Source organism: Anabas testudineus, chromosome 1 (genome assembly GCF_900324465.2).
Source record: "Anabas testudineus chromosome 1, fAnaTes1.2, whole genome shotgun sequence".
NCBI lineage: Eukaryota > Metazoa > Chordata > Actinopteri > Anabantiformes > Anabantidae > Anabas > Anabas testudineus.
This window is the reverse complement of record NC_046610.1, coordinates 17,596,560-17,607,946: the sequence shown is the minus strand read 5'-3', so window position 1 is coordinate 17,607,946 and position 11,387 is coordinate 17,596,560. Positions and strand designations below refer to the sequence as shown.

The window sequence follows — 11,387 nt, the reverse complement described above, 5'->3', positions numbered from 1 at the left end:
TTTATTCATATTGAAATAAAAATAAAAGATTGAAAAAGAAAATATCACAGGGATGCTGAATGATCTTTATTCACAGCAACTGGACAAAGGTTTAGGACAGTTGATAAGCCGTTGGATTCTTTATCAGATCCTTGGCGGTGGCGTGTCAACCTGAGCAGTTCAGCAGCTCTCCTCCTTGACAATCAAAATGTCCGTCTTGGTCGTTCTGCAGAGACAGTACGACAGGACACAACATGACTGACTGATTCTGTTGTGCACAGCTCAGGGTTAGGAAATGCAGGACTAACGTGTGAATGTGGGAGAGTGGAGCAGCTGTATGTACTCACTTTGTCTCTGCGCACAGGAGGCACTCATTAGCATACGTGTTTCCATCGCTGCCACAAACAGGATCGTAGTTTCGAGTGCATCCCATAAGGCCCTCAAAGTCAGAACAGGAAGGCTGGCAGAAAATAAAACATTACAATAACAACATACTAAAACTTTTTCCATCTCTTTTTATCTTTGACACACATTTGTGCAGCTATCTTTGTGAGGGGTAAATGTTCACACACACACACGCACACACACAGAATGTATGTATGTATATCACCTCCCGCATCATTCCAGACTTCTGGTTTGCATCTGTGAAAAACAGCACATACAGTCTCTCCATTAGGTTCAGCTAACATGAATATACAAGCAGCCTACCTGACATAACAACTGGTCACACCCTCAGAGCACTGACATGCTTATTATATTGGACATAAGGAGTCATTTTAATATTCTGCTTACTTTTACATGACCCCAAACGACTGACAGCTGAACAGAGTAAAGAGCAGTATCATAACTCAGTGACAGGAAGATGAGTATCTATAATAATACCAATTTTAGCTAATAACAACCCTCAATGTGCAGTGAGAAATTACAATAATAAAATAACATTATAATAACATTAAGTCCTGTTACGTTGTTACCTGCAGCCACACAGATGAGCAGGAGTCCCAGCAAAACAACTCTCCCAGTCATGATGTATGGGAATGAAAAACTCAGTGGCAGAAACGTCTCGGTGTGCCTCTGTTTTACCAGCAATAAAACTACACATGGGTTTGTGTTCGTGGGAACACAGCAGGTGACAACACACACACACACACACACACACACACACACACACACAATCACATGCAGTGAGTCTAGAAACTCATATCAGCACAAATTAACACTCACACTTCTGAGTAGTTACAATTGCAACATTTCACAAGTCTACATTTTTTAAAGAAACACAAATGAACACAACTACACAACGTTTTTCATGTATGATTTCTTTTAATTAATGCAAATAGTAGCTATACACAATGGGTAACAGACTCAAAACGGTTTTGTAATACTTAGAAATGTAAACAAATAATATTGAGCACAAGAAGAGTAAATCACCATCGTGGTACTGCACTGCATTTCTCTCTTTACTTTCCACCCGCCTCTGCTTTTCACCATTTCACTCAATCACATGTAATCTGTCGTTCTCTCCTTTATGTTTCTAGTGAATAATGCAGTGATGCAGCTGTGCTCCGGGGTAGAGATTCGTTTTTCGATGTCAAATTTACCATATTCAAATCCCTACTTCTACATCTTTGAAACAAGCGGCTACAAAGCCTGTAAAGTGCTCAGATTTAACAGTGGGGTTTGGTGGGTTGAGGCCTGGAACCTCAGTGTTGGTAGCAGAAAAAGCCTGAAGCCCACAGCAGGTTTTAGATCCCACACACACACACGGTAACCCCTTCCAAGATTTTGTACAAGACAGAGCACCCTTAATCTGTCATTTCTAACCCTGGATATGTTTTTTAAATTATTATTTTATAAAGCATTAGAAGCACAACTCTACTCAACGTGGTCCCTGCTTTACTGACCAGCTCTGGAAATCTATATCTCAACAACTTCACGTCTAACGTTTGAGTTACTGACAGTACAGTTCACCTCATAGTGGCAGCTTATTAATGTGAACAGACGTTAAGATTCTAATTTGGCAACATAAATAAAACACTAATCTAATTAAAACTGAGTAAAAGAGAACTGAAAGTGAGCTGAAATGATAGCACAACATAAACTTGTGAAACGGTTTCCTCCTAAACATTATGCTGGTTGTTTAAAGAAATATATTCAGATCCACTTGGCACAGATACTGTTCATTTGTTCGCTCCACTGTTTTTTTTTTACTTGACATGAAAAAACTGCTATTGTACATAATATCCACATCGGCTCTGGCTCAGCTTGAAAACGCTCCACTTGTACAGAGGCATGTGCTAGTGGATCAGGTACCATCTTAAGATCCCACACAAGCAGATCTGTCTTCTGGGAAACTGTCTTCTGCGTGTTACGGGAACTACAGATTTACATTTGATTCAAAATCACATTTTGATAAAGATGTTTCTTTGGAGTTGAACTCCACATGTATATTTGCACCAGTAATCCAACAACAACGACGCAGAATGTAGTCCTCTGCAATTCTTCACAAGCTGATCATGCTTTGGCACACACACACACACACACAGATGCTGATAGTTCACATGTGCGGCGCAGAGAGAAGCATGCAATACACTTATCTAAACCTTCCAAAAATAAAAAAACAAACCCTTGAGCCTTCGTTTTAAAGAGGACAGAGCGAGTAAAAACAAGCCAGTTTTTACAGTACATCAAGAAGCCACTTTTTTTTTCTCTTTTCTGACAGTGATGGATGCAGTTTTTAAACAGTCAAGTTTCATTCATCTCCATACAAAGCTGCTTTTTGTGCTTTGATGCATGTTGGTATCTGTGTTGCACATTTCTTGGCAGCCTACATACATAGTTGTTTTTTACGGAGTGCTCCAATTTCTTTCTCCACCGCGATACAGTATAGGCACTGTGCAGGACAATGTCAAGGACACCAAGAACAACAAATAAAATCAACTTTAGTTGTTATCCAAACAGAGGGGAAAAAAACCCATAAAGGTTATGTTTGTCTAGTAGAATTAAATAATCTCCAAAAAATCGAATTAGTACAAATTAATATGTTGCATCATTGTGTGTCTCCCACTGAAATAAGCTCGATTGTAAATCACTTGCATTAGAAAACAACTGCCCTTGGTAACAAAGTGAGATTGAAGGAGGTTTGAACCTGTAGAAAAAGTAGTCAGTCCATCTTTTGGCAGTGAATGATCCGAACGTTTTTTTTTTTTGTTCGTTTTGTGCTGTCATGACTTTACAATACAGACTAGCACACACACAGTCCCACTGACTACTGCTAACTACTTCTAGCAGCGGGGATTGAAAACGAGAGATATTCTATCATCCCCGATGTCCTGTCCATTGAATGAGTAGCAGGGCTACAAGCTTTCCAGTCTAACTCAGCATTATAATCCTGCTGTCTCTTCAAGTGTTGTGAGTCTTTTCTTTCTTTCCCTAGTGAAGGAGAAGCACCAGTCTTCAACCCTCACAGGAATATGTTCTCATCTTAAATATATTTATATGTTTCTTGCATTGATTTGCATTGAGTTTTCATTTTGTCAGTGGCTGTCACAATACCTGCAGCCTCTGCCTTTTCAGCAGGCTGTGCGCTGAAGTGCAGGTCCACTGAGAAATGGTAACAATTAAAAAAAGACTAAAAAATAGAAATAAAAAAATGAAGATAGTCTGTGTCCACCTCAGGTTAGTGGTCCATATTTTCTAAGCTGAGGGGGCGTCTGATACCAGTGATGGTATGTTAAGAGCTAGACACAGCTCTCCCTGTTCTTGCTGTCCACGAGGAAAGAATTTAGCTGGGAAATGTCCACTACCACAGCGTCTCGTTTGTTCAAATGGACGTCTTTCAAATGGTCCTCGTCACTTTGGTCCTTGGCAAAGTTTACAAACACCTGTAAGGAATAAAGAAGAGGAGACAGTAATTAGACTCAGTCTAAACTTAAAACACAACACAGTGTTAGTCAGACAGTTGGGCAAACTTGCTCACTTGGTCTAGAGTGGTCTGAGAGACAGAATAGTCTTCTATGCTGAGTGCCTCCTTGTTTTTGGAGAGGATGGAGAAAATGCGGGCGAGGGAGGTGAGAGATGAGGGCAGCTGGTATTGCAGCATATTGCGGTGTTTCTCCTTCAGCGTGCTGCCAGGAAGTTCTCGCTCAATGAACTCCATCACTGGCCGAAGGTCTGGGTTTGGCCCTGCCACCCGCAGAATGATGGTGTAGCCATCACCAAACCTGACACGAAGAAAAAGACGCATATTTCAGTAAATGAAAACAAAATAAAAACAACAAATGATCACTGAGACATATATATGACTATATATGAAATGGTGTAAATGATAACTATGTGCTCCTACCTATTCTTGAGGTGCTGCACGCTGCCCAGACAGCGGAACCTGCCGTTGACCATGATGGCCATCCTGGTGCAAAGTGCTTCACACTCCTCCATACTGTAAAAACACATCAACATGATGTTATTCATGTCAGGACAAATATATCAAGTAACAGGGAAAAAGCAAGATATAATCAATTGATTGTAAGAGAGTAAAGTATGAAATAGTTCATGATGTATTGATATGAATAATCATAGTCTAACCTGTGAGAGGTGAGGACTACAGATCGTCCCTCTTTGATGATACTAAGAATGGCGTTCCACAAAGCACGACGTGCCTTAGGGTCCATGCCTGTTGTTGGTTCATCCTGTTAACAGGAAGCAACAGATGCTCAGTTGCTGCTACAATACATTTCCAGATTTAATCTGCTGCCCAGCTTCTTGAAAAATAATCGTTTGTAACCACTTACCAGAAACACAACAGGTGGTCCCCCTATGAGAGCGATGGCAGTCGACAGTTTTCTCATGTTTCCTCCACTGTAGCTGCCTGCTGCTTTGTCCACATATTTGGCCAATCCCAGTTTCCGGATGCCCCATTCTGCCACCTGGTGAACAGATTAAAGACTACAATGTCAACCATAAATAGATAGATATGTTCTTTTATAAACAAAAAACCAAATTGCATTTCCACCATAATTATAAAATATCATTAGGCTACAAAACAGATATTTGCCAGTGTGTGTTTAATAGTACGAGGTTTATGTGTTTTGTTTGCTGCTGACCTCGCAAACTTCCTTCTCAGGCACCCCTCTCAAAATGGCGTAAAACTCGAGATGCTCTCTGCCGGTCAGCAGGTCGTTGATAGCATCAAACTGAGGACAGTAGCCCATGTTCTGATGTACCTCATCTATCTCTGTAGTTACACTGGAGTGAAAAAAAGGAAGCAAGTGTTTAATTATTCTTTAAAAACAACCAAGAATGGAACAAATACTGGTAATTATCTCACTTATGCTGAGAAAAGATTTCAAAAGAAAAGAGTCTAGAACAACCACCTGCTAGGAAAGAAGAGGAGACAGGAACTGTTTATACTGTGGTATGATTTGTCCTTACCTTTTTCCAGCCAGGTAGGCCTCCCCGCTGGTGACCACAGAGTCTCCTGTCAGCATTTTAAAGGTGCTGGTTTTGCCTGCTCCATTCACTCCCAGCAAACCAAAACACTGCAGCAAGACAATGTTAACCTCAACATGAGTTCTCTTTGTTTTCACAGGGTTGGTGAGCAATTGAATTTACTCAGTCTTACAGATTTAGTGTTTTAGCTGTTAACCTGCATTATTTATCTGTTCATCCACCAACAAAACTGTTAAAACATTCACATTATACTAATATACAGTGTAACTATATTATGAAAGTGTCTTCTCCTGGTGGTCTGTACTACACCATGTGTGGCAGTTATAGTAACAGGTATAAGATATTTTATTTGTATCGTACCTCTCCGGGAGGGATGCCAACACACAGCCGATCCACTGCCGGCTTCTGTTTCCGCTTGTAAATCTTGGTGAGCTGTCTGAGCTCGAGGATATCAGATTGTCCGGCACCACTCAGGATCCTCTGTCGCTCTCTGGCCACATCCTCATCTTCTTCTCCAATAGGTTTCAGGTGACTGGTGGATGACCTGAAAGGTCACCAGGAGCACAGGAAGAAAGAGGCACATTCAGTCACGGAGTTTGACAGAGGCTTTAGTTGAATCCGTCCCATAGAGGGCATTCAAATCTAAATCTTGTGATACAATATGTGGAGAAAAACTTTGAATTATTTTAGGAATATGAAGACCACCCACCTGGCCTTGAAGCAGAAGCGGTACTGAATGAGGATGGTGATACAGAAGAAAATCACTCCCTCTATGGCCATTGCAAAAAGGTTCTTTCCCACCATGTCCCAGGCCAAAGGAGACCGGAAACGATTTTCACCTACAACAGAACCAAACATTCAATATATACGCTCAATGTTCAAAAACAACATAACACATTTTTTAATAGGAATTAAAATGTCAATTTACAAGTATTTACAAGGTTGTTTATAGAGGTCTGCTGTACTTACCAAATCTCTCCAAAGCGTCAGACATCGCCTGGTTCTTCACCATGTCGATCAGTCCTCTGCCCAGACAGAAGTGAGGAAATATGAGGAACACATTCTTCAGGATGTCGTTGATGCCACCAATCTCCTGAAAGAGAAGTGAAGTCAACATTTCCAGTCAATTTTTAATGTTAGTGAGTTTCTCCATTAATTAACTGATTGCTCCAAAGAGACATTATTTACATTGCTTCCAAACAGCTCCAGTACAAATGTGGAGACACTGCCATTTATTCCAATTAGTATGTTAACGCTGGTCAGAACCACGTAGGCTGTGCTGGGGATCTTAAAGAAGAATGACGCTGGATACATCAGTGGGGTGATTGACCATCTGGTAGGAAACAAAGAAATCCATTTAGACAAAATGGGTAAATATAAAGAGAACAATTTGAATTACAGAATCAAACAAATTGAATTTGTGTCAAACTCACCCGTAGAGCAGCAGCAGCAGTGCCAACACAGGCAGATTAGTGGAGGAGACATAGGCATCTTGTTGAAAACAAACAAAGATGATGATAACCAGTGTGGCTGGGACGATGTAGTTACACTGCAAGAGAGGAAGAGGCCAAAGGTCAAAAACTTCTATCAAATCTTTAAGATGACACAACTATATGTAGAAATGAAGTGGAGTCAGTTGTAGCAAGGTTGCGGCTGAAGTTAAGTGTCTTACCATATCCCAGACAAAGTTTGCCAGCCAGTAGAGGAAAGGTTGCACTCCGCTGATGAACTGCATGTGTTTTGCTTTATTCACTCTCTCCTGGATGAGGAAGACCACAAAACTCGCAGGCACAAAGGACATAGCAAAGATCACGCAGATGGATACCAACACGTCAACTGATGTCGTCATCCTGAGAGAGTGAGAGGAAAGAAAGAAGCGATGAACATGAGTGACTGCATAGGAAATGCTGTAGACAAGTCAAACTGAGCATAATACTCACAGTGCAACTTGTGAAAGCTGCTCCTTGGTGAGGTTGAGTGGGTGATTGTGGGCAGTGATGCCAAACTTTGTGGGGTCTTTGCCGGCTGGCAGACTTGCCCTCAGGATGCCGTTGTTCATCACGTTAAGGAAAGAACCAATGCTGTGCCAGCCTTTGTTGTTAAACCAGATCTGGAGAAAAGAGAGGCAGATAAAAGATTTTAGTTTCCAAGTAAATGAGGTAGTTAGCCTGGTAATTAGCTGTGTGAGTGCCATAAGTCTGAATAAAACATTTATCCCCAATAGTCTTTCTTTGTTCAGTCCTAATGTGCTATTCATGTTAAGACAAGCGTCCTAAGTTTTGGCTACTTCATGGTTCTGTTTTTAAGGCATATTCGTAACCCAATGCAAATAAAAAGAAACACACAGTATTTGAAAATTGGGAACAAAAGAAAATTGCATGAAGTGAATCAGCAGGGTGGAGTTGAAGCTGTGCAAGTTTTTAATCTGAGACATAGCAGAAATCAGTTATTATGCAATCAAATTACACAATACGAATGGAATGAGTGAAGCATTGTGTACACATGTGTAACAGCAAGAGCGTGAGTGTGTGTGTGTGTGCTAACCTTCACGTTATTCTTGGTGTTCAGTCCTTGGGTAAAAGTGGAGAGACTGCGGAAAAAACGATCTGCTGCAGTTCCCTGGAGCATGGGTAAGGGAGAGAAAGAAGCAGAGTGTGAGCAGGAAAACTGACACTGTTCAAACCTGCAATATTATAACTCAATAATAATGTCAAGTTTAATTTTACTACAACTGTAACTGTAACAACACACAAACAAGTGTTAAATAGTGTCCAAAAAGGTGTGATGTATAAGCCTATGTACACAAAAGTAGTACAAATAACCAGATTACGTTATTTAGCTGTTAACATAGTAGTAATATAACGAAATCTCTTACTCTCTCCAGACGGAAACGTCTCCTCAGCTCAGCAATTGCATTGTCAATTTCATCTTTGTGGGACAGAAGCTGAGGACTCTTGGCACCCAGTGAGAAGCCACCATATCTGTGGAGATCATAATTATTTTAATGTCAGTCAAGGCCACATCAGAGAGGCACTCAGTTCAGTATTATTGATTCACCAATAATCTCAAGATAGATCGTGTCTGATAATGTACCTGAACTCGTTGACCCAAATCTTGTTCTTCAGGCTGTCAGAGGAGAAAGAAGTGATTCAATAAGAAATACTTTATTCAAAGAATTAATACCAGAGCAGTAAGAAGTAACAGTGGAAAAATAAACTCAGGGTAAATCATAATAAAATGTTACCTCTTGCCAATAATCTGAGCGTAGGTTTTAACCAGATAGTCTGAGACGTTTCTGCCGGTCAAATTCTGAAGTGTGTCTTTTTCACTGATCTTCATCTGGATACAAAAAACAAAACAGTTAATAAACTAGTTATTTTATTGTTTGAATTGCATTTGTGCATAAAGGAGAAAATGAAAGAGGATGTAATTTTTACTTTTGATAGAATAATATTTTAGTAAATGTTTTCTAAATTTCTTGCCCACCTGTGGTGGTGGAAGTCCCCCTGCACCCGAAGGACACTCGGGCAGCATCCTCTTGCGCCCTTCACAGCTGCACTCACACAGGGGTGACGGATTCTCCATGGTCCAGTTGCCTGTGCTGAACAAGTCTTTCACAGTTTGAGAGACTTGAGGGACATACCATTCGTCTTCTACTGCATTACAAGGAGTGTCCCTGACATAAAGAGAAAAGATTTGAAATTACACTTCAAACTTCAAATCCAGCTTTACAGGGAATCAGGTTTAAAAAGAAACCGCACTTACGGTATTGGTTCCCCTTTCATGCAACGCGTTCCAAATCCTGGTTTTTCTGTCAGAGCTCCCAGTAGTTTATTGGTGTGAGCGTCGTCAGGTAAGTCATTGCTACAACGATAGAGAACTCACTAAATAACACATTCAGAAGGTGCTAAGACAAGTGACTCATCTGGACACTTGCAATGGTTTGACATGTCCAACAAATTTTGTATGAACCATATGCGTATGATGAGTTGCACAGTTACTTATTGTTATTATATAGTTGTTCATTGGAATTGCTTATTTGTCACTGTCACATTTTATTTTAATGTGGTGCACAGTTTGGAGATAGGAATAATACATTTATTTATAAAATGTGTGTGTTCATTTTTCCTTCCAGGAGAAAAGACCAATTTGCTTGAGACTAAACATGCTTTGACTGATGACTGGTTAGCTGGTGTGGTGCAAAGGTAAAGGATGAGAAGTAATATCTTGTTTTATACTAGCATCAGAAATAAATACACAAAAGAAAGGAAAAATGCTGATAATATCTGACCTGATGAAGGTAAACTGTTCTCCATACATGCTGGGATCCAGAGCCAGGCTGGGGTACTTGCCAAATGGAGGAACAATCAGGCTAAACACCAGGGCAATACACACAAACACCGCCGGAAGAACAATCTGAAAAATAACATGAAAACGATTTATTTTCTAAGAAACAGAAAACTGGTTTCCTCTATGCAGTAGAGAATGTGTATATCAAAATGGCGTCAGCTTACCTGAGCAAAGAAGCCTTTCCTGGAGCGCCGCGCATAGAGGAAACGTTTCCAGAGTAGTGCAACAAACTGCTGTCGTTTCAGACTCCAGCCTTTGACCTGGTACGAACCTTTGCCATCTGTTCCACTGAGCCAGTCTGTCTCACGAGATTCTGTGCACAAACACAATGATACACATGAGAAAACATATGTGTATGTCCTGGTTATGTAAAAGTACTAAGAAATTGTTTATTACAACTGAATGCACCCAACTGCAGTTTTACTGTTTCAAAGAAAAGACTGATTTCTGTCGAACAACAGCACTTGTCCTCCATTTATCTATGTTTCTAGTGAAATACACATTAGGTACTAACACAACATTAGAAGATTCTGCATTCTTGGTTCTGCAGTACTACCTGGGTCACCTTCAGAGTCGTTGAAATCAAAGTCATCCTCAGTGAAGGGCTTCAGGCAGCTCTGGTGATCTCCAAATGCATGATGACGGCGAGTCCTGGTTGGTACGACGCCATCTGCAGTGACAGGATGTTAGTTAAGTGTTGTGAGTTTAAGATCTGCTGTTTTGTTTTACAATTTCTGATCTACTTTTTTTGTTTGTGTGCTGTTAATCTTACTGCGTCATCATTATTGGCTTAAAGGTTCATATATCTCACCTGAAAGTTCAACTGAATCCACTCCGCTGTCCTCAGCCACTTTCAGGAAAATCTGGAGACACCATAGAAAAATTAAGCTTAACTGTAAACATTTGATTATTGGCTGCAGTGAAGTATAAACACATATGAAAAACAAAACCATGACCACATTTACTAGGAAAGGTAGTGCAGGAACCCTTTAGTTAGTACCTCTTCCAGTGTGGTATCAGATATTCCATAGCTAGATATTCCCAGGTCAGTGAGTCTGTCATCCAGCTCATGGAAGAGTTCGACAAAAGCTCCATCTTTAGCAGACTGGTAGGGTAAGACATAGGTGAGTTCATGCCCAAGATCCTCCACCAGACGAGCCTCTGGGACATGCTTGAAGATCACGTTGGATATAATGGAGACATCTGTAGGGAAGAAAGAGGTTGGTGAGAGGGAATAAAAAACACTGACGTCTTACATGTCTTTCAAAGTTCATTGTTTCTTACCAATCGTGGTGGTTTCACTCTCTGGTTCACTGCCTAGTCCGGCATCCGAACTGCTCTCTGATACACTGTCCTCCTGAACCAAGACAAGTGGGTAAAGAGTTCCGTAAAGCCAGACTGAATTTAGTCTTTCATTTGTTACTAAGGACACACTCTACTATCCTATTTTTATTTTACTGTATAATGTTTCACTCAAAAAACACCTTTCTTTGCTTTTGGGTTCAATGTGAAGGAATGAGGTGTGATGAACTTTTTTCAGCTATTACTCTAACAGAAAAAAATCTACTTTGTCACAACAGTGAAAATAAGACTGAGAGTGCTGCACATGA

At 40.5% G+C, this 11,387-nt stretch overlaps 2 protein-coding genes across 3 annotated transcripts in view; both read right to left on the bottom strand.

Annotated features, from left to right (window-relative positions):
- Nucleotides 1-51: 51 nt before the first annotated feature.
- LOC113162049 (serine peptidase inhibitor Kazal type 1) lies at nucleotides 52-1,095 on the bottom strand. The gene is made up of 4 exons (XM_026360013.1): nucleotides 954-1,095; nucleotides 590-621; nucleotides 327-439; nucleotides 52-205 (listed from the first exon to the last, which is right to left on the bottom strand). Exons 1-4 carry the CDS (start codon nucleotides 1,003-1,005, stop codon nucleotides 160-162), a joined length of 243 nt encoding a protein of 80 aa, XP_026215798.1. The 5' UTR covers nucleotides 1,006-1,095; the 3' UTR covers nucleotides 52-159.
- A 1,378-nt stretch (nucleotides 1,096-2,473) lies between these two features.
- The window catches only part of LOC113162046 (phospholipid-transporting ATPase ABCA1-like), a 34,201-nt gene continuing 25,287 nt past the window's right edge, over nucleotides 2,474-11,387 (bottom strand). Inside the window, exons 24-49 of one of the 2 annotated variants that reach the window (XM_026360004.1) lie at nucleotides 11,062-11,134; nucleotides 10,778-10,980; nucleotides 10,589-10,640; nucleotides 10,334-10,447; nucleotides 9,942-10,090; nucleotides 9,719-9,843; nucleotides 9,193-9,291; nucleotides 8,914-9,103; nucleotides 8,672-8,766; nucleotides 8,521-8,553; nucleotides 8,303-8,408; nucleotides 7,972-8,046; nucleotides 7,368-7,537; nucleotides 7,100-7,277; nucleotides 6,861-6,976; nucleotides 6,616-6,760; nucleotides 6,397-6,520; nucleotides 6,137-6,266; nucleotides 5,788-5,971; nucleotides 5,410-5,516; nucleotides 5,082-5,223; nucleotides 4,770-4,904; nucleotides 4,564-4,667; nucleotides 4,325-4,417; nucleotides 3,959-4,202; nucleotides 2,474-3,863 (exon numbers count right to left, since the gene is read on the bottom strand). In XM_026360004.1, the coding sequence (XP_026215789.1) occupies nucleotides 3,720-3,863; nucleotides 3,959-4,202; nucleotides 4,325-4,417; nucleotides 4,564-4,667; nucleotides 4,770-4,904; nucleotides 5,082-5,223; nucleotides 5,410-5,516; nucleotides 5,788-5,971; nucleotides 6,137-6,266; nucleotides 6,397-6,520; nucleotides 6,616-6,760; nucleotides 6,861-6,976; nucleotides 7,100-7,277; nucleotides 7,368-7,537; nucleotides 7,972-8,046; nucleotides 8,303-8,408; nucleotides 8,521-8,553; nucleotides 8,672-8,766; nucleotides 8,914-9,103; nucleotides 9,193-9,291; nucleotides 9,719-9,843; nucleotides 9,942-10,090; nucleotides 10,334-10,447; nucleotides 10,589-10,640; nucleotides 10,778-10,980; nucleotides 11,062-11,134 (3,330 nt within the window). In that variant the 3' untranslated portion in view covers nucleotides 2,474-3,719. The remainder of the gene's footprint in view (nucleotides 3,864-3,958; nucleotides 4,203-4,324; nucleotides 4,418-4,563; nucleotides 4,668-4,769; nucleotides 4,905-5,081; nucleotides 5,224-5,409; nucleotides 5,517-5,787; nucleotides 5,972-6,136; nucleotides 6,267-6,396; nucleotides 6,521-6,615; nucleotides 6,761-6,860; nucleotides 6,977-7,099; nucleotides 7,278-7,367; nucleotides 7,538-7,971; nucleotides 8,047-8,302; nucleotides 8,409-8,520; nucleotides 8,554-8,671; nucleotides 8,767-8,913; nucleotides 9,104-9,192; nucleotides 9,292-9,718; nucleotides 9,844-9,941; nucleotides 10,091-10,333; nucleotides 10,448-10,588; nucleotides 10,641-10,777; nucleotides 10,981-11,061; nucleotides 11,135-11,387) is intronic. The other variant, XM_026360007.1, reaches the window with a different exon arrangement.

Bases quoted from the DNA above. Each gene is read 5' to 3' on its own strand.
- LOC113162049 (XM_026360013.1), bottom strand. From the start codon at position 1,005: ATGACTGGGAGAGTTGTTTTGCTGGGACTCCTGCTCATCTGTGTGGCT. The intron at 440-589 runs GTGATATACATA...ATTTTCTGCCAG, and splicing joins AGTCTGGAATGATGCGGGAG to CCTTCCTGTTCTGACTTTGA. The intron at 206-326 runs GTGAGTACATAC...CTGTCTCTGCAG, and splicing joins CTCCTGTGCGCAGAGACAAA to AACGACCAAGACGGACATTT.